Below are 22500 nucleotides of genomic sequence, written 5' to 3'. Positions count from 1 at the left end.
TGCAGTGGGGGGAGAGTGAGGAGGTGCACGTCAGTGCAGTGGGGGGGAAGAGAGTGAGGAGGTGCACGTCAGTGCAGTGGGGGGGAAGAGAGTGAAGAGGTGCACGTCAGTGCAGGGGGGGGGGGGAGAGTGAAGAGGTGCACGTCAGTGCAGGGGGGGGGGGAGAGTGAAGAGGTGCACGTCAGTGCAGGGGGGGGGGGGGAGAGTGAAGAGGTGCACGTCAGTGCAGTGGGGGGGGGGGGAGAATGAGGAATTGTGTTTAGTGCAGTGGGGGAGAGTAAGTGTGCAACAGTGCAGTGGCAGAGAATGAAAAGGTGTGTGTGTTGATGCAGTGGTGAAGTTAGGAGGTGCGTGTTGGTGCAGTAGTGGTGAATTAGGACGTGGATAATGGCACGGTGGGGAAGAATGCGAGAGTGCATGTAATAGGTCAGTTTTAAAGTGACCCTGTAGTATTACTGGATGTACTAAACTAAACCAAAGCCATATAATGGACAACAAGTAGCCAGACCTTACCAGCATCCTTACACAAATCTACAGAAGAGCACAACTAAGTAATGTTCTGTGTATGCAAAGGAAAATAAACTAGAAAAGAAAAACGGGTGTAGGGGACTGGGATGGAAAGGTTGGATAAGGCTGGGCCAGGGTCTGTGCAGTCCAACAGATGCACTCAGTTCTTTTTACAAATGAAACCGATGGGGGACAAAATTGGGTCACAGGGAAAGTTTTGTGAACAGGGTCCATGTTTTATCAAATTTGAACATGGTATTGTTCAGTTTTGCTGATCTCTTAGGCTAGGTTCACATCTATGCTGTTTGCAGTTGATCCATTTTCCATTAGCATTTTGTGGTACATTTTGCCTTTTGGCACCTGTGTTTTTGTTTTTTTGTTTTTTTAATGCATTTTTACATTACAAGTCTTGATGAATTTCTGGGTCTTGTGAGCAGAAAGCTGGAGCACCAAATTACAGTCTTCTGGGAGGCCATACTACTGTGGAACATCTAATGATTACATTATGGTAAGTATATACACTTTAAACTGTCAAATATTGACACTAATTTGACATGTCAAAAAAGCTTTTTTTTTTTTTTTTAAATAAAACATTTGTTTTTAAAACCCCCAAATTTGTTGATTTTTTTATTTTTTTATTTTTTCTTAACCAAAAAATGACATTTTTGCCAACAGCCAATAGATGCAATTTTCATATGGTCCCTATCTACAGGGATTGATCATCATGATGTTCATGGTAATACGGCTGTGGCTCAGGAGAGCAAGGAGTGGGTTCTGGGTAGCATGTAGGAGCAGTAGCAGGTGAATAAATTGTTGATTGAGCATGAAAGGCATATTGTGGAGGTTGATAATTGGGCCGCACAGGTTATTGGTACACACATGCAGGTTGGTATGCTGTATAAGGGGCCTGGGGTGGTGGCTGCTGGGGCAAGATTGGGGGTGGGTTTGCAGAGGGTATGAAGGAGGTCAGGCACTGCATCATAGCAATAATCATCTCCCCCTGTTGTTCCAGTGGCACCTGATCCACAAAGGGGATCAGTGTGTTTTAACATACTGCTGTGATAGAGATACTGTATCTGGTTTTTGGAAAGAGCTACCAGCTCATTTAATGTCTTCATCTTCTTGCTTTGATGTGCAGTTATCCTCTTTGATGCTCATCCCCTCAGAGATGTATTACTTGGTGGTGCAGAAGGCCTCCAGAACTCTTCCTCCCCTCATCTCCTCTGTCACCCTGGATACTGGCGAGCCAGTATTTGGAGTGTTCAGTTGTGTGGATGGTCCCTCCCTAGGGTCCTCTGCACATGCTGCTTTAGTATCCCAGCTGTTCTCAGTGCTGTAAACACAGAGAGAAGCAAAATTTGAACAATCAGTTGTATTTAAAACACACCTGTTTAAAATTAGGCTTTGATCCTAGCTTACTTTTCTTATCTCTAGGACTGGACTGAGCAATTCCAGATCTTTGGAAAATTGTGCAGGGGGTAAAACGCATGGCACCAGACCCACTCCTTGCTTGCCATTCTAGCTTCAGATGTCTATTGTAGAAGTTCTTAACACTCCCCCATCTTGTACACAACTCCTTGAATGCAAAACATACAAATATTTTTTTTTTTTTTAATTTCAGGTAACTTGCAATAGGACATTCGCTATCTAGTCTACATTTCCAGTTGATGGTGGGGATATCGACTGCAAGCTACATTGTACGTGACACCTGCTCCATCATATATGGTCTTCAGGAAACCTATGGTGGAAGACTGGTGCAACATAGACGCGGTGTTTCGTGACCAATGCAATTTTCCAAATTTTCTTGGTGCAATAGATGGGAAACCTATTTGGATCGTAAAGTTCATAGCTAGTGGCAGTAGTTTTTTTTTTGGAACTACAAAAAATATTTTTTCTTTGTTGTATTTGCCATGGCACATGCCAATTATAGATTCACGTACGTAGATATTGGGTCTTATGGAAGCAGCTCAGATTCAAGTACACTGCTCACAACAATTAAAGGAACACTTTGAAAACACATCAGATCTCTATGGGGAAAAATATCATGCTGGATATATATACTGATATGGACTGGGGAATGTGTTCAGAACATAAGGAGGCCCCATTGTTTGATGGAAATTAAAATGATCAACCTGCAGACGACTGAATTCAAAGACACCCCAAAAATAAAAGTGAAAAAATGGTGCAGCAGGCTAGTCCATTTTGCTGAAATGTAATTGCAGCAACTCAGAATGATACTCAGTAGTTCGAATGGCCCCCACGTGCTTGTATGCATGCCTAACAAAGTGGGGGCATGCTCCTAATGAAACAACGGATGTGTCCTGGGATATTTCCTCCCAGATCTTAGACCAGGGCATCACTGAGCTCCTGGACAGTCTGAGGTGTAACCTGACGTTGTTGGATGGACCAAAACATGATATCCCAGAGTTGTGCTATTGGACTTGGGTCAGGCGAGCATGGGGGGCCATTCAATGGTATCAATTCCTTCATCCTCCAGGAACTGCCTGCATACTCTCGCCACACGAGGCCGAGCATTGTCGTGTACCAGGAGGAACCCAGGACCCACTGCACCAGCATAGGGTCTGACAGTGGTTCCAAGGATTTCTTCCCGATACCTAATGGCAGTTAGGGTGTCATTGTCTAGCCTGTAGAGGTCTGTGTGTTCCTCCATGGATATGCCTCCCCGGACCATCACTGACCCACCACCAAAACTGTCATGCTGAATAATGTTACAGGCAGCATAACCTTCTCCAGACCTTTTCATGTCTGTCACATTTGCTCAGGGTGAATCTGCTCTCATCTCTGAAAAGCACAGGGCGCCAGTGGCGGACCTGCCAATTCTGGTGTTCAATGGCAAATACCAATCGAGCTCTATGGAGCTGGGCAGTGAGCACAGGGCCCACTAGAGGATGTCGGGCCCTCAGGCCACCCTCATGAAGTCTGTTTCTGATTATTTGGTCAGACATTCACACCAGTGGCCTGCTGGAGGTCCTTTTGTAGGGCTCTGGCAGTACTCATCCTGCTCCTTCTTGCACAAAGGAGCAGATACTGGTCCTGCTGATGGGTTAAGGACCTTCTACAGCTCTGCACAGCTCTCCTAGAGTAACTGCCTGTCTTCTGGAATCTCCTCCATGCTCTTGAGACTGTGCTGGGAGACACTGCAAATCTTCTGGCAATGGCACATACTGATGTGCCATCTTGGAGGAGTTGGACTGCCTGTGCAACCTTTGTAGGGTCCAGGTATCATCTCATGCTACCAGTAGTGACACTGACCCTAGCCAACTGCAAAACTAGTGAAATACAGTCAGAAAAGATGAGCAGGGAAAAATGTGTCTGTGGCCTCCGCCTGTAAAACTATTCCTGTTTTGAGGGTTGACTCATTGTTGCCCATCTAGTACACCTGTTGTTAATTTCATTAACACCAAAGCAGCTGAACTGAGCTGATCAATAGCCCAGGAGTTTATTTGATGTGATGATTAAAAAGTGTTCCTTTCATATTTTTTTTTTTTGAGCAGTGTATTTTTGCACACTTCTTCATTTGAGCAGATGCTGCAAAACAATGAACTGGGCCTGCCACTGAATAGTCCACTACCAGGAACAAGGGGTCCGGCTCTACCTTACGTTTTTGTTGGTGATGAGGTGTTTGCCCTTAGTGAACATCTACTGAAGCCCTTTTCCAGTTGATCCTTGAATGTTGAGAGGAGGGTGTTTAATTACCGCCTTACTAGAGCCCGTAGGGTTGTGGAGTGTGCTTTTGGCATTCTGGCTAACAGATGACATTCATTACACACTCCCATTCATCCAAATATGCAGAATACTATTAAAGCAGTATGTGTCCTGCATAATTTTGTTTGTGAACGGGATGGATTTCAGTTTGAGGACACCATCTCCCATAACCTGACCAGTGCAGATACAACAGCCGCTCATTGCAGCAGGAGTGGTGGCGTTATCAGGGATGCATTTTGTGCCTACATTGTGTCTCCCAGTGGTCAGATGCCATGGCAGCTTTAGGCTATTGAAAATATTGGCATCCACATTTTCTTTTTCTGCATCTGTATTATTGTTCTTGTTCTATTTTGTGGTTCTTCTAGCTATAAAATTATATTTTGTCTTTTTTCACTTGAAATTAATCTAATAAAAAAAAATCCGCACATTTTTGAGTTCTGTGCATTTATTTACTTTTTTTTTGGCTGATGCATAAAAAAAAAAATAAACTACAGAATAAGAACTGAAGTAAAGATAATGGGCTTATCTGCACTGCACCAAATCATCTGCCTCCCCTTGTCACTTGTCAGCAACACATTGCTGCAGAGAAAACAACTTGAATTTCCCAATGCATATTGTGCAGGAATCTCAAAAAACACATAGGTCAGAAAAGCAAGCAAAAGGCTGCATGTGTTCTCCAGCTGAAGTCTGGATATCAGTGATGATTCCTAACAAATATATATATGCAGCACCATCAATCAACAGAATACAGTTTTGTCACAGGTGCATCCATAGTACTCCCTTTTTTTTTTTTTTTTTTTCTGTCTCACAGTGAAGGAATCCCATTTTGCATATATTTCTTGGGCTATTTCCTGCCATCCCTGCTGTTGCTTTGCTTTGAAGTCTGGGTCAACTGGATTATAAAGATAAACGCCAGGCCTCACCAGTTGTATCAGCACCTCCTGTCTTCACCATCTTGGCTGCTGTGTTGGATCTGACTTTCTGTTTTGCATGGAAGCATGGGAAGTCTGCTGTCAAGGGGAGGTGTTTGTAGTGAAGCATGTTAAAAAAATGCGAACAGCAAATGTGTACAAAATGCAGGACAAATGCAGCATTTGTGTTTTTGGATGCGATTCTATTGAAGTCTATTAGACCAAAATGCAAAACCGTGCGGAAAAAGAAGTCCCTGATTCTTTCTAAAAAGCACATCCACTAAAAATGCAAATGTGACCAATAGGAAATCATGTTAAATGGCTTACACTGCATTTCTGCAAAATGGAACCACAGTTTAAAAATGCATAGGTGTGAACCTAGCCTTAATCCATGCAGTTTTATCATATTAATTATTTTTCTATATTAAACAATGTACTGCATTTTTATGCTTTACCTGATCCTATTCATGCTGGTCACCTTATTTCTTTTATCTTGGATGGAAGAAGTATGGAAATTTTAAAACATTTTTACATAAATATTGTTATGCAGATTTTCACTTTCTGTGTGTCTTGTTTGTCGGTTTCTTTACCTCTCCATGACAACCCTACTTATTACTAACAAACCACATTAGCCAGAGTGCCCACGCTGTAAATAATGTTTATATATAGCTGGTGAAGATCACTCCACATTATCTGTTACTATGCGATTTTGTCTTTTTTTTTTTTTTTTTTTTTTTTTCCAACGCTAAGAAATACATCCATTGTTTTTCTTAAGTGTGTAACCTATAGTAATACACCGAACTCTTGTGCTAATTTGTTGTTTTGTATCTATCTTCTCCAGCAAGAAGTCAATCCTATAAAGAGTGTTTAAACCCTGATTCATACAATGCAAATTGTCATTTGACTTGAGAGTTCAAAATCACATGACAAACCACACCCCTTTAACAGCAATGGAACCATTCAAATTGGTGTGACACAAGTCACAGCGACTTCGAAAAAGGTTCTTGCACTATTTTTGTGTGATTTCATTGCAACTTGCATTGACATCTGTTAAATGAAGTTCGCACAATATGTCCGTAAGCCAGAATGAAGTTGCACTGAATAGTCTTCTTTGAAGTTGCATGAAGTAGCGCAATTTCAAAGCTTCACTGGTGTGAACTTTGGCTATATTTTTGGTACTATCCTCCTCCAACTACACTTTGCAACAGTGTTAGAAATGTATTTGCCAATATAGAAAGGCAAAATAAATTTGGTTATATGATCTGGCACAGAATGTAACAAACTATTTTTTAATTTTATAGTGTGGGTTTGCAATTCTAACTATATGGGTGGGAGGAGTGTACAAACTTGTTATTATTATTTTCCTAGTCTTCCTCCAGGACAGTTACATGAGGGATAGGCACCTCCTCCTACAGGTAACACAAGCACAGACAGAGGTTAAAGTGATTGTAAAGGAGAAAAAAAATGTCTATGCTTACCTGCTCTGTGCAATAGAGTTGCGCAGAGTGGTCATGATCCTCCTCTTGGCTGGTGCTCCTGGCTCCTCTCCTTTTGCTGGTGCCCCCGATAGGAATCAGATTCTCATGGGGGCACTTGTGCGGGCTCACCATTGACACAGACAGCGGGACTCGACCCCGCTCCCTGCTCTCTTGTTACTGAAGTTGATTGACAGAAGAGGGAGCCAATGGCTCCTGCTGCTATCGATTGCCGGATGAGGAAGGACAAAGCCAGGAGAGCCGCAGCTCTCACGAGCAGCGCTGGATCGCGATGGGGCACAGGTGATTATAAGGGGGAGCAGAGGGGATTCTCTTACACAGAGATTTTTTTACCTTAATATAGAATGCATTAAGGTAAAAAGCCTCGAGGCTGTAGAACCACTTTAAAAGCTTCCCACTCACTACTGCCCCTCAGTTCTTGTGTTTCCTGCAGACACATGCACAGCCACCTTTCAAACTTGGCAGTATTGACCTTTTGGTCTTGTCTAGAATGGTCTTTGGCTGGCTGTTTAAAGCTTTAAAAGGCTTTGTACCCTCCTAAACTATACATCTTTGTAGCCTATTGTGGAGTATGACTTAAGAAACCACACAGTTTTATTACTTGATAACTTCCAGGATGATCATGTGAGAGGCTCCTCCTACAGGAAACACTTGCACAGAGAGAGGTTAAAAGCTCCCCACCCACTACTGCCTCTCCGTATTACCAAAGATGAACTGAAAGGCAAGCAAAACCACTCCTAGAACCTTAGGGCAGGATTCCTGGAAAGTTAAGTTATTCATCCTAAAGTGTTTTAATTTTATGTGTGGGTGCTTTTTGCTTGATTTTCAGTTTATCTTTGGTAATACTAAGGGTCAGTAGTGGGTGGAGAGCTTTTAACCTCTGTGCTTGTGTTTCCTGTAGGTGGAGCCTATCTCTCATGTTATCATCATGGAAGATTCCTGGAAAAGGAGTTTTCCGGTATTAACTGTGTTTGTTTATTTCTTACCTACCTTTTTTACATTCAAGGGTTTGTTGAAATTGACAGAAACAACATTTAATTTACAGGTACAAGAAGGAGCATCCAGGACCAGATTCTTAAGTGCAGTAAACCTTTTTAATTTCAGTTTGAACAGATTATATTACAACGTAAAAAACAGAACATAGTATTAGTAATAGGTAAAATGAGACCCCACTGTGGATCATTTAACATCCTTTTGCTCAGTAGGACAAAATTAGTTTTAATAAAAATTTGGAAATGCATAACAGAAAAGAAATGGAGTCAAAAAAAAAATTGTGGTATCCCCCAACATTAGTGGTCAGGGTAGAAGCAGCTCTCTACCTTGATGGTTAGTGGAAAATTGTCCCTTTTACCCTGGGCAGTGTTGGTGGGAGAATTATCTGCTCACAGATCAAGGAACCTCTAATTAGCACTTTAAGTGATACTAAATCTAAAAAGGTTTCTTTTTTTATCTTACTGTATTGATATAAAAAACATATTTAGCTTCCCTGTGCTCCTCCTTCCCTGTGTTAGAGGGAAGAGAGGGGAGAAGAGATCAGCACTGTGCATGGCTGCATCTTTTCTCTCCATTCCTCGTCACACGAAGACTCAAACTGACAGCAGCAAGAGCCAATGGCTCCTGCTGCTGTCAATCAAATGTGGTGAAGAGGAAGTGTGTGTGTGTGTGTGTGTGTGTGTGTGTCTATATCCCGCTGTGTGTGTCTATGGAGCATGGCTCCATAGACTCGCAGGTCGGGAGCGAGCACACAGCTTGTGTCCCCATAGCAGGAGGAGTGGAGGATCGTCAATGGGATCCCAAGAAGAGGAGGATCAGGGCCGCTCTGTGCAATACCACTGCATAGAGCAGGTGAGTATAACATGTTTGTTAAAAAGAAAAAAATGCCTTATTAACACTTTAAGGAACCAAAGCGTTCATTGGATGGAACCATGTCTAAGAAAGGCTTATTTATAATTCTGCTCCATTTTGACTCTTCATCTCACAACAGAGTGAAGTTTTGCATATGATGTCTTTAAACACACAATTGGCAGGCAGTGTAAATCTTCCTTTACTGTAGTAAATAGTTCAAGCTGTATTAGGAATAACAGCAAAAATAACCGCTTGAACTTTTAAAACATTTTTGTGTCCAACTAGATTTTATTTTCATTTTAGCCAAATAATTGTGGAACTGTTAGTAGGTGTTTTTATATGAAATATCTGAAGCAGAATGGGGACATATGTTCCAGAGGTGCTCTGGTATCCATCTGTAGAATATGTGCATGCTAAGCATGTATATATCCAAGCTTGTTAATGGCCTTTAAAGTTGTGGAGGAGGATGGCTAATCCAGTGTACATATTTGCAGGAAATAAGTAGTTTGAAACATCCTTTCTGCTCATGAAAGGGTTTCCGAGATTTGCTGGTAAAGCAGTCATGAATGACTGTGTAATCCATCAGCCTGAATTGTTTTTGTGTGAATTACCTTGCAGACATTCATACTGCAAAATGTCTGTTTTCAGATTTAGAAATGTAATGAAAGTGATAATATTCGATTATTTTTTGTTGCTGGATGTATAAAAGTGATACTTTTAGTGTTAAAGTATTACTTAATTGAATTTGTACATCAAGTGTGCTTTAATTTCATTGCAGATATCAAGGACTGCATCCTGGAACCTCTCTCATTTCCAGAAAGTCCAGGACCTACAACTGTCCCAAGTGATGCTGTGCATTTGCCATGTATGTTCTGTGAACAGCTGTACAAGGTGGCGGAAAAGGACGGACTCATCAAACATATGATTATTGAGCATAAGCTTGTCATTGCCGATGTAAAGTTAATAGCAAATTTTAGGAGGTAAGGACCGTGTTTTATTATTGACACGCTGTAAATGTGTGTTTGTTTTTTTTTTTTTAACATATAGTTATTAGGTTTTCTCAGTGAAACACAAACAAGAAAAAAGTTTTTTATTGATCTAGAATTTCTTATAACATCAATTTGTTAAATTAAAAATTAGTTCTCCTTTTCCGAAAAAAGTTTAAAACATTTTTGGTGATTAACTGTCAGAGCCCATGGAGCTGATGTAACTGTCCAGGAACTTGAAATCCCTGTCTTTCTTCCCTTTCTTTTTTAGGGCTTCCAGGATGGATCAGAGTCATACTGATTAATCTTCGGTGGCATATGACTGCATTGACCAATCAGAATCGCTCTAATCTGTCCTGGAAGCGCTACAGAAAGAAGGGGATGAAGACCAGTTGTGCAAAGGTATGTGTTGAGAGTACTGGGGAGGCGCAAAGAGAGGGTGTAGTGTTCACCTTTTCATTTTTCTGAAAAGGTTTATTACTCTTAAATTATTTTTCATGGACAATAAAATTAACAATTTTTCAATACATTGCATCTTTACCCCCTTCCTGTCCAGGCCAATTTTCAGCTTTTGGCACTCTCACAGTTTGAGTGACAGTTGTGTGGTCATGCAACACTGTACCCAAACTAAATTTTTATAGTTTTTTGGCACACAAATAGAGCTTTCTTTTGGTGGTATTTAATCACCAATGATTTTTTTTTGCTAAATAAACAAAAAAAGACCACAAATGTTCTGTCATAACATTTTGGCATTTAATAATTTGTTGTTCATAAATGTAGGCCAAAACATGTTCTGCTACATTTCTTTGTTGAAAATAACCTAAATTAGTTTATATTTTTTAGTCTGTAGGAAAGTTATAGAGTCCACAAACTTTGGTATATATCTGAAAATCAGTCAGTCCTGATGTACTGATGGCACTGATCTCATTTCTTGAGGCTCAAAAATGTCAGGACAGTCCAGATATCCCCAAATTATCCAATTTTGGAAAGTAGACAGTCTGCGGTATTTAGTAAGAGGCATGGTGCGTTTTTTGTAGTTGTAAATTTTTTGTCATTTTTTTTAAAAATTGTTGTGAAATAGTACTGCCTGGACCTTGAAGAAGGGGACATACCCGAAAGCTTGTCCTCAAAATTGTATGTTGGTGCAAATAAAAAAAAAAGTATCACGTCAGTACTCAATTGTTGAAAATTCAAGTAATGTAAAAAACGTTTTTTCACAATATTTTGTTTTATTTTGTTCAAACATTTTATTGAATGAAAATGAAGACAATGAGCAATGCAAAGCATACAATGTGCATACTAGCAATAGGGAACCCTAGGTACACTAGCAATGATAAAGTTGTTATTCAAGTTCAAACAGAGGGAAACCGTATCCTGACATAGTAAAGCATAGTACAACTAATGAAGGTAGAACTCTGTAGTAAATAGAGCAACAGTGGACCTAAATCAAATAAGGCAACTTGCGGTTAAGAAGAAAAAGGGCAGCCCGTTATTATGTAAGTATGTGGACGTGGGAGTTCAGCTCCCGTGAATAACATTGGGTCCCGCTGTTGGATATCAATTGCAAAGTGAGGAAAGAAAATAAAAGATAAAAAGAAAAGGAGGGGAACAGTGTCAGAGAGAAAAGTAGAGGGAACACAGGGCAAGGCAGATAGCATAGAAATGTGGCTACAGAGAAGGGTAAGATTCCTGGGACCAAACCCGACAAAGGGTCAGCATAGTACATGCCTGAGGGACTTGATTGGTGGCTATCAAGAGAGAAGCAATGATTGATCAAAGTTTGGAAGAAAGTAACGTTCAACCCAGGGAGCCGTAAATTTGGGAATGGTGTTTGTAATGGTCGTGTCTACCTTTAGCGTGAATCATAGCTTGCGTCAACTTGTTTCTAACTTTGAGCACGCTGAGGGAAGGGGACTTCCAGGATTTCGCCAAAATTTGTTTGGCAGCTGTGGTTATATGCAAAAGGAGTTTTTAAAATGGCGTTTAGATAAGTGTTGTGGCTTAAGGTTCAATAGTGCAATAACCGGATTTGGAGGAAGGGGCGTCGTGAAAAGGGAAGATAAAATGTTAAAAATTTCAGTTCAAAAAGCTTGAGCAACCGGGCATGACCTCCATACATGAAAGTAAGTACCTACCATCATACATCCCCAAAAACACAATCAGGAGAATAATTGGGGATATATTTCGCAATCCTTGCCGGGACCAGGTACCAGCGGGTTAGGACCTTGTAATTGTAACTGGTTTCTACAGCAACTATTTTTCTGTGAAGTCGATTTGGTGGCTAGCCAAATTGGTCCCAATCAGTAGGGCCAAACTGGTACCGAGGTCTTCATCCCACTTGGTGACATAGGAGGGGTTGGGGAGGTTCTGGATGACTGAAGGTGCAAATATAGCACCGAGATGAGACCCCATCTATGTGGGTCCTCCTTACAAGAACTTTCGTTCTGGTAGGGGAGGATTTTGTAGACAAGGGAGTGAAGAAATGTTGAGTTGTGGGTATCTAAAGATTTTGGACACTGGGAGAGAATATGATTCACGAAGAGAAGGAAAGGATTTATTCCCAGTTATAGTCAAAAACTTATAGGCTCGAAGTAAGTTTGCTGAGGACCAAGCTGTGAAGGAATGAGGAGAGGACCAGGCTGGTGAGAAAGCAGGAATATGGAGAAAAGAGAGTAGGGGGTTATGGGGCGATTGGAGGGAATGTCGAGATTTGAGTCGATCCCATAGGGATAAGAAGTGGCGAGTGATTGGGTTTTGAAGTGTCCAGCGGTCTGAAGGCTGGAGCCATAGAAGGTTTGCAACAGATAAAGGGTCTCAGTTAACCGACTCCACGGCAACCCATAATGGGGTTTCAAATCTCACATGGTATTTTGGGAGTTGCTCGAGATGAGCGGCATAATAGTACTTCATAAAGCTGGGAAGGCCTAGGCCACCCAGAGGTTTAGATTTTTGAATGGTGGGATACGGGGATGGATAGAGCCCCAAACATAAGTATAAGTACGTCGTTGAAGAATGTGAAACAAATCTTGGGCAGGATGGTCATTTTTTATTACCGTAATCCTACCCATCCATGCCAGAGGGAGAGTAGACCATGAGTTAGCATGGGGAGGTAGTTAGCTGAATAAAGGTTAGGCAGACTGTCAGTTTAATGCCCAGATAAGAGATGGAGTAAGGAGACCAGGAAAATGGTAGAGCATTTTGCAGGCGGGCTAACTCTTGAGGGGACAAGGAAATGTTTAGTGTAGTCGATTTTTGGGGGTTGTCCTGGAGGCCAGACATTCAACCAAAGTTGTGAAGGAGACGGAGCAAATTAAGGGCTGAGATTAATGGAGAAGTCATAAAGAGGAGTACGTCTTCTGCAAAAAGGCAAAGTTTGTGATACAAGCCGCCTATTACGAGCCCTTGGATATTGGGATAGGCTCAGATTAGAACAGCAAGGTGCTCGATGGCTACAGTGAAAAGCAACGGTGAAAGTGGGCATCGTTGACGGGTGCCTTTCTGAATTGGGAAAGGGTCTGATTTGTGTCCCATGTAGCGTTTACTAGCCGAAGGATTACAATATATGGAGGATATCCATGAGAGGAAATGAGCTCCAGAACCCCAATGTTGGAGTATGAAATGAAGGTATGGCCAGGAAACCGTGTCAAAGGCTTTCCTAATGTCCAGAGACAGAAAACAAGCGGGGATGCTACGGGTATGAGCTATGGGAGCAGGAAGAGCTGCGTGTTGGATATTATCACCCGCTTGGCGAGTGGGGATGAAGCCTACTTGATCATTGTAAACAAGGGAGCCAATGATTGGGTTGAGGTGAGTAGAGAAAATATTTGCGAGGAGTTTAATGTCTATATTGAGGAGAGAAATGGATCTGTAATTAGACCAAGAGGAGTCATTAGGTTTCGAAATCATGGTTATGGTGGCTTGAATGACTGACCGGCTAGGGTGGCATTAAAGGTGTTCGCTAACATGGGGGAAAGGAGATGGGCAAATTTCTTATAATATGCGGTGGAGAACTCTGTCTGGACCGGGGCGTTTACGTGTTTTCAGGGTTTCGATAGCGTTCAGTATCTCCTCTTGGGTGATCGGCTTTTTAAGTCCTTCCTGCTGAAGGATTGTTAATTTCGGGAGGGTGATACGAGAGAGAGGTTTTTTGCTATGAGTCTAGTCGAAGGATTCTGTGTGGGAGTATAAATGGGCCAGTTATTTATGGAAGGTTTGGAGTATCCGTATGGGGTTACTTGTGTAACTGTCTTTGGAAATCTTCAACCGGATAGGTTTGGTGGCACGATCTAGTCTACGAAGTGCGAGGGCCAGGAATGTATCCAGCTTGTTTGCTTTTGTATAGTATTTATGATGAGATCGGCGAAGAGACAGTTCAGTTTGAGTCGTCAAAAAGAGGTTGAGCTCTAATCTTGACTTTTCTAGAGCTTGTTGGTTCCCTGATGAAGGAGTTGCTTGAAATGCTGAGTGGGATTTGTTGTAAGCTGCTTCCAGGCACTGACATGGTAAACGTTTCTCTTTACTAATGACAGATGATTTTCTGAAACAAACTCGGCTAAGGTTTGGTTTATGTGCCTCCCATAAAAGTAGGGGAGAGATATCTGGAGAGCAGTTCTTGGACACATAGTCCTTGATCGCTATCTCTAGGTCAAGACAATGGGATGGGTGGGACAATAAATTATCGTTGAGAATCCAGGCAGCATCTTTGGTAGAGGGGACCAGAGAGGACATAGACATAATGACCGTGCTAAGAGCTGGGAAGAGGAGCTGATAGTGATTAAGATATGGTCTATGCAGGAGAACGTTTTATGTGGGTAGGAATAATAAGTATATTGACGCCTGACCGGGTTATGTTCTCTCCAAGAATCTACTAAGAAATGGTGATGGAGCAATTGCTGAAAGGAATGTTTCGAAGTAGATGTGAGAGGCAGTTGGAGGGGATTTATCAAGGAAGGGATGGAGGGTGTGATTGGTGTCTCCGCAGATGAACACGTGGTGAAAATGTTACTAACACGTGGTGAAAATTTCAATGTCAATAGCACTTTTAGAAAATTATTTACCTAGAAAAAGTTGACATGTTCAATAATTATTTTACCCACTGTAATAAATATATATTTAATAATTTTTTTTGTATCACTTTTTTTTTTTTAACCGTTTCAATACCGTGCAATTTTACACCTTCCTGCCCAGGCCATTTTTCAGGTTTCAGCGCTCTCACACTTTGAATGACAATTGCGCGGTCATACAACACTGTACCCAAACTAAAATTTTATCATTTTCTTCACACAACTAGAGCTTTCTTTTGGTGGTATTTAATCACCATAAAAAATCAGCAATTGGAATGCGCTAAAATATATCAAAATTAATATCACAAATATGTGTATAAAAGTCCCAACATTATAAATACAAAAAACTTTTCAGTGAAAATAATCCATAGATTTCGTGCATATAAGTGTATAGAAGAAATGTCCAACACCCCAAAAACAGAAAATTTTCTTCTTTAAACATGTAATTCCACCGTGCTTTATCCACCACCAAATGAATGGAATAAACTCACCAGAGCTCAATGCTGATTAGATTATAAATCAGCACAAGCGCGTTTGCTCTGGGAGCGATGAATAAGTAGATCATGAAGCAGCACTCTATAGTATAGACACTTCCAGATAGCAGGAACAATACTCTGCAGTGATTTTGAGGTATAGCCAAGACTCCTTATAAAACGATCATCCTCCAAATGTATAGTAACATCAAATGGGTCTCCCAGGTGGCTTCTGTTTGTCTTTATGTAATTTAGGTAAATAATACTCATAATAATCATATTATTTACCTAAATTACATAAAGACAAACAGAAGCCACCTGGGAGACCCATTTGATGTTACTATACATTTGGAGGATGATCGTTTTATAAGGAGTCTTGGCTATACCTCAAAATCACTGCAGAGTATTGTTCCTGCTATCTGGAAGTGTCTATACTATAGAGTGCTGCTTCATGATCTACTTATTCATCGCTCCCAGAGCAAACGCGCTTGTGCTGATTTATAATCTAATCAGCATTGAGCTCTGGTGAGTTTATTCCATTCATTTGGTGGTGGATAAAGCACGGTGGAATTACATGTTTAAAGAAGAAAATTTTCTGTTTTTGGGGTGTTGGACATTTCTTCTATACACTTATATGCACGAAATTTATGGATTATTTTCACTGAAAAGTTTTTTGTATTTATAATGTTGGGACTTTTATACACATATTTGTGATATTAATTTTGATATATTTTAGCACATTCCAATTGCTGATTTTTTATATTTTACCAATATTTTGGGTTAAAGGTTTGCTGCTGGAGAGGATTGATACTGTTGATTGGCGCTTTCTTTTTTTGTTTTCTCGGTATTTAATCACCGCTGGGGTTTTTATTTTTTGCTAAATTAACAAAAAAAGACCAAAAATTTTGGAAAAAAAAAACATTTTTCTTTGTTTCTGTTATAAAAGTTTACAAATAAATAATTGTTCTTCATAAATTTAGGCTGAGATGTATTCTCCTACATGTCTTTGGTGAAAATAACCCAAATTAGGATGTATTTTTTAGTTTGTAGGAAAGTTATAGAGTTCACAAACTATGGTATAGATCTGAATATTGATCAATCCTGAAGTACTGACAGCCAATCTAATTTCTTGAGGTCAAAGAATGTCAGAATAGTACAGATATCCCCAAATGACCCCTTTTTGCAGAGTAGACAGTCCGACGTACTTCATAAGAGGCATGGCGAGTTTTTTTAAGTTGTATTTTTTTGTCATAATTTTTCGGAAAATGAAAAAATTAAAAAAATTATTTTCACTATTTTTTTTTTTTTACATACTGTCACCAGTGCAGTACAGCGTCATCATATAACTGGCATGGCGTTGAACAAGGACACTGACTGGTGACAGTATGAAAAAAATATATACATTTTTTTTTAATTTTTTTATTATATTTAATTTTTTATTACATTTTTTTTTTATTTTTTTTAAGATTTTTTTTTCAGATTTTACTATGACCAAAGTAGTACAATGTTACCATAGTAACAGTGTACTACTTTGGGGAAGTGATCAGTATTTATTTTTTTTTTTACACAATTTGCTTATAGCAAAGAATTACTTTGCTATAAGCAAGCATTTACCTGAATGAAATCGATTCATTCAGCTTTTTTTTTTTTTTTGTGCTTAGCTGTGATTTGGTCACAGCTAATCACATGACATATGCATGTGATTAGCTGTGACCATTCACAGCTAGGCACTAGTATACAATGGATGGCATCCATTGTATACAACTGTCATGTGACCTGCTGTGATTGGTCACAGCAGGTCACATGGTACCAGCAACGGGAGTCGGTACTCGGATCTGTCATCGGCCGTGTCCGAGGTACACGGCCGGTGACAGATCGCACTGCTGCGCCACTCTGCATTAGCGCAAACTGCACATGTGCGGGAGCATGCCAAATGGCGTGCACCCGGAGTGCAGAGACACCTTTGAAGCCACCAAACGGCCATTGGCCGGGCGGCTAATGGTTAAACAAGTTTTTTTTTTTCCTTTTTTTTTTTTTTTTAAATAAAACACTATGACCAGAGTATTATAATTTTACTATGCTAACATTGTACTACTCTGGGGAAGTGATCAGTATTTGTTTATTTATTACACTTTATGATTGCCTATAGCAGTGAATTTCAATGCTATAGGCAAGCATTTACCTAAAATCGATTCGTTCTGTGTTTTTGTTGTTGTGATTAGCTGTGATTGGACACAGCTAATGACATGACACAGATGGGCTGTGATTGGCCTAGTCTGTACATGTGATCACTGTGACCAATCACAGTTACCAACACAATTGCATACAATGGATGGCATAACAGGAAGCCATCCATTGTGTACAATTGTCATGTGACCTGCTGTGATTGGGCACAGTGGTCACATGGTACTGGCAACAGGCTGGTACACAGATCGGTCCGGTGACAGATCTCACGGCAGCGTGATGATCATATGACTCCCACCCACATTGATGACAGTCCTGCTCGACCTTTCTTCTCCTTATAGGCTGGGTGGGAACTGGTTAATATTTAAAGCTAAAAGATCTTTTTATTGGCTACAGTAGGGAAAACCTCAAAACCCCTTTTTTTTTAATATATTTTTTTTCTTTTTGCTGTCAGTATCCCATTGGGGAGATTTCTCTTCAGTTTCCATAGAAACAATAGAACGCAAGAGGAAATCTATTGAAAATGAAGAATATCCACTCGTAGGTTCAATGCACACTGGGCTTAAAAAAAAAGTAAGCTCTTTTGGCAGAAACAAAACGCTCATATAAAGCATGTTGTACAGGTGTTTAGGAGTGTATAGCGTTTTTTATCTTGCCAGAAAACTCAAAAATGCAAACCAGAACGTGTGGTTGTTTTGTTTTTTTTTGGGGGGGGAGCTTAAAATATACCTCCTTTTTAATGTCCTAATGTGCATGGTCGATTTTACTAAAACTGGAGCGTGCAAAACCTGGTGCAGCCAGTCAGCTTCTAACTTCATCTTGTTCAATTAACCATTAGCTGCCCGGCCAATGGCCGTTTGGCGGCTTCAAAAGTGCTTCGGCATTCCGGGTGCACGCCATTTGACGTGCTCCCGCACATGCGCAGTTTGCGCTAATGCAGAGCCGCGCAGCGGCGCAATCTGTCACCGGCCGTGTACCTCGGACACGGCCGATGACAGATCTGAGTACCGACCCCGTTGCTGATACCATGTGACCTGCTGTGACCAATCACAGCAGGTCACATGACCTTTGTATACAATGGATGGCTTCATTCATGCCATCCATTGTATACTAGTGTCTAGCTGTGAATGGTCACAGCTAATCACATGCACATGTCATGTGATTAGCTGTGACCAAATCACAGCTAAGCACAAAAAACAAAACAAAAAAAAACCCCTGAATGAATCGATTTCATTCAGGTAAATGCTTGCTTATAGCAAAGTAATTCTTTGCTATAAGCAAATTGTGTAAAAAAAAAAAAAAATACTGATCACTTTGGTCATAGTAAAATATGAAAAAAAAATCTTAAAGAAAAATTAAAAAAATGTAATATAAAAAAAAAAATATATATATATTTTTTTTTTCATACTGTCACCAGTCAGTGTCCCTGTTCACCGCCATGCCAGTTATATGATGACACTGTACTGCACTGGTGACAGTATGTAAAAAAAAAAAATAGTGAAAATAATTTTTTTAATTTTTTCATTTTCCGAAAAATTATGACAAAAAAAATACAACTTCAAAAAACTCGCCATTCCTCTTATGAAGTACGTTGGACTGTCTACTCTGCAAAAAGGGGTCATTTGGGGATTTCTGTACTGTTCTGACATTCTTGGACCTCAAGAAATTAGATTGGCTGTCAGTACTTCAGGACTGATCAATATTCAGATCTATACCATAGTTTGTGAACTCTATAACTTTCTTACAAACTAAATAATACATCCTAATTTGGGTTATTTTCACCAAAGACATGTAGCAGAATACATCTTGGCCTAAATTTATGAAGAACAATTATTTATTTGTAAACTTTTATAACAGAAACAAAGAAAAACGTGTTTTTTTTTCAAAATTTTTGGTCTTTTTTTGTTAATTTAGCAAAAAATAAAAACCCCAGTGGTGATTAAATACCACCAAAAGAAAGCTCTAGTTGTGTGAAGAAAATGATAAAATTTTAGTTTGGGTACAATGTTGTATGACCGCACAATTGTCATTCAAAGTGTGAGAGCGCTGAAACGTGAAAAATGGCCTGGGCAGGAAGGTGTAAAATTGCCCGGTATTGAAATGGTTAAAGTTTGACTGGTTTCTATGCAGAGCTGCAACCCATTGTGCACTATCCAGTTTTAGTAAATCAACCCCATAGGCCTAGTTCACACTGGTATTGAAAGCAGGCATTTGAGCGGAATTTTTAACGCTCCTCAAACGCCTATGCAAATGCTACATGGGCAACACACAGGGCTGTTCACATTATCAAAACATGAAGCGTTAGCGTCCCGTCGCTTCAAAATTGAAGCCTTATGTCGAGTCAGGAGGAGTTTGAAGCCTTTCAATGCCTCCCATTCAAGTCTATGGTGACGCACAAATGCTGTTGCAGGCGTTTGCAAGGCATTTGTGGTGTGGTTGCAGCACGTTATTAACATTACAGGTTATTTATAGGCATTTGTGATGTGGTTTTAACGCTTGTAAAGCGCTTATAAAATGCTTGAAAACTGCACTTGGGTCATTTGGGGACAGTTTTAATGCTTGTAAAAAGCCAGTCTAATGCCCATACTATAGTTCATTAACACCTGTCTAACGCCTATACTAAAGCTATAGGAGTGTTTTGGTTAGAAATTTAGTCAAGTGTAAACAAGCCCATAGGATAACATTGAGCTGCTTCTACAAGAAAAACTTCTGTAGATGCAGCGTTTTTTAAGCCAAGTGTTCATGGACCCTTAGACAGTTCTCACTTTTTTTTATGTTCAGTTTTGGTGACAACAGTTGGTGTTGTAGCTGTAGATACGCTTTAAATGTTGAGATGCTCAGTTAACTGTAAACCTCTTAGGGGCGTTTGGAAAACTCTTCTGAACGCTGGAAACTGCTGGAAAACGTAAGTTAAATAATGTCAGATTAGCCGCATTTGCATAATGTGTTTAGCAGCGTTTTTAAAAGATAACCTCAGGAGACGCTCCCAAATGCCCAGAATGCACTGAAAAATAGTAAATCCACTAAAAAAGGCTACTAAAATACTGCATGAGTTATATGTTGAGGGCATGTGGCCTGGTATGTTTCAGGGGGGAGGGGGTGCTCATGCTTGCTAGCCCCCCCCCTTTCCTGACCTGCCGGGCTGCATGCTCGGATAAGGGTATGGATTTTTTGGCGTGGGGCTTCCCCTCAAAAAGCCATACCAGACCTGAAGGGCTTGGTATGGATGATAGTTGGGACCCCACACCAGTTTTTTAAAATTGTTTTTGAATTGCTGGCAATTCTTTCTTTTACATACAGTTGTCAGTGGAAATCCTGCTGATAGCAGAAACATGATGCGTGCTTTTCACTACTAAAATTCCGCATGACTTGATAAAATCATGCGGTATTTTAGTAGCCTTTTTTAGTGGATTAAAATTAGATTTAAAAAAAAAAAATGCTATATGGTATCCTACTGCATACTCTGATGCGGTAGGATACCGCTTAGTGAATTGTGCCCTGGATATGGACCAGTCAAATGCTTCTAAATGCAAATGCTTATAAAGGCAGTTAGCTGCGTTTACAAGCGTTTGGCGTTTGAAACGCTGATAAAATCTACTCCTGAACACAAGTTTGGTGCGTTTTAAAAAAACAACTGTAAACTTAACTGCCTGTAAACGACAGTGTACACGGACACATAGGAAAACATTAGGAGCTGCTGAAAAAAAAGCAGAAAAGCTCCTAAACGTGAGTTTATCAGCTGCAGTGTACATGAACCCTTATGCATGAAACACATTTAAAACCAAATTCTGTTTAATATTTATGTAAAACGATTGTAACTGATACAGTTGCAGCAAAAAAGTTGATTTGGAGCAGATAATATCACATGGAGCACTCTTACATTTATTGGCTTTATGCAGTCCTCTTTTGCTGTTTTAAATGTCATTATAGTCTATTTATCCTATACATAAACGTCTGATCATTTTGTGGCTATATATAGTCTGCTGTTGCTTTTGTGGTGTTCTATGTCTGCTTAACAATCTACAACATTGGGAACAAGTAAATCAATCAATGAGCTGTAAATGGTATCTAGGAAAATGTCAACTCTATTTAAGTTAGAAAACCCAATCCATTTACCTAAGTCTGATTTCTATTTTAAATCTGTTGCAGTCAGATTCAGTTTGCTGCTTGCAGTGCTTCCGTGTTGTATAACTTTACTCCCATGCTACATTGTATGAGCAGATGTGATTGTAGTGAATTTATTACAAAAGCCATGTTGAAACCAGAGAACATATTGGCCTTGATTTTCAAAGGCTTGTATGCCACTCAGAAAATACCAGCAGCTCTAGAACTAGGAAAGGGGACTACTAAAGCCCAGGAGATACCACCCCCTCTACAGTGATCACCTACACTACAGCAGACAGAATAATCCCACTATTGCCAAATAATCAGCATCGCAAAAAAAAATATCCTAAAAGCCAGGAATCTTGGTATTTATGTATTTATTGCAGGTATTTATATAGCGCAGTCAATTTACGCAGCACTTTCCATATATATATATTGTACATTCACATCATTCCCTAACAGGGGCGGGCTGACAACTCATGGGGCCCCCGGGCAATAGGGGATCATGGGGCCCCTGTGTCCTTGCCCATACTCAAAAAGCCTATGAAAAAGGTACCAGGGGCATCTCATGGGGCCCCCTACTGACCTCGGGCAGTGCCCGAGTTTACAAATGGTCAGTCCGCCCCTGGTCCCTAACCCTCAAGGGGTGTACAATCTGTAAGGTCCCTAACTCACATTCATACATACACATAGTAGGGACAATTTAGACAGGAGCCAATTCACCTACCAGCATGTCTTTGGAGTGTGAGAGGAAACCGGAGTACCCGGAGGAAACCCACGCAGGCACAGGGAGAACATGCAAACTCCAGACAGGTGGTGCTGTGGTCGAACCGACAACCCTAGTACTGCCAGGCGGAAGTGCTAACCATTTAGTCACTGTGCTGCCCACAGTGGTATCACTGACATCAGTTTGTCATACTATGCCAATTTTAGGCTATGCCTTCTTTTTAGTTTTCGGAATCTGACTGGCCCCTAACTTTTTTAGGTTTTGTTTTTTTTTTTTTTTAGTATTTGTTACTGCACTATAATGTACCTTTTCTCTTTTCTTGAGAACAAGACTGTTCTGATTGATGATCTGAGGGATAAGAACTTAGACCACGGAATAGATTTTGACTTTAAAGGATAAGTTCACTTTTTGCGAAAAAATAATAAATGCACATTGTTTTGCAGGTAAAAAAATTTCCATTTGTTACTTTTTGTTGCAG

General features: G+C 40.3%; 1 protein-coding gene across 1 annotated transcript in view; it reads left to right on the top strand.

Annotated features, from left to right (window-relative positions):
- Nucleotides 1-22500, top strand: part of LOC149464702 (zinc finger protein 277-like) — a 110306-nt gene that overhangs the window by 15038 nt on the left and 72768 nt on the right. Inside the window, exon 2 of the mRNA XM_089673953.1 lies at nucleotides 9264-9465. Coding sequence (XP_089530079.1) covers nucleotides 9264-9465 — 202 coding nt within the window. The remainder of the gene's footprint in view (nucleotides 1-9263; nucleotides 9466-22500) is intronic.

This window comes from Staurois parvus, unplaced genomic scaffold, assembly GCF_062004578.1.
Source record: "Staurois parvus isolate SC_StPar_1 unplaced genomic scaffold, SC_StPar_1.0 ptg000147l, whole genome shotgun sequence".
NCBI lineage: Eukaryota > Metazoa > Chordata > Amphibia > Anura > Ranidae > Staurois > Staurois parvus.
The sequence above is the reverse complement of the archived record's forward strand: the minus strand, read 5'-3'. Positions and strand labels throughout refer to the sequence as shown.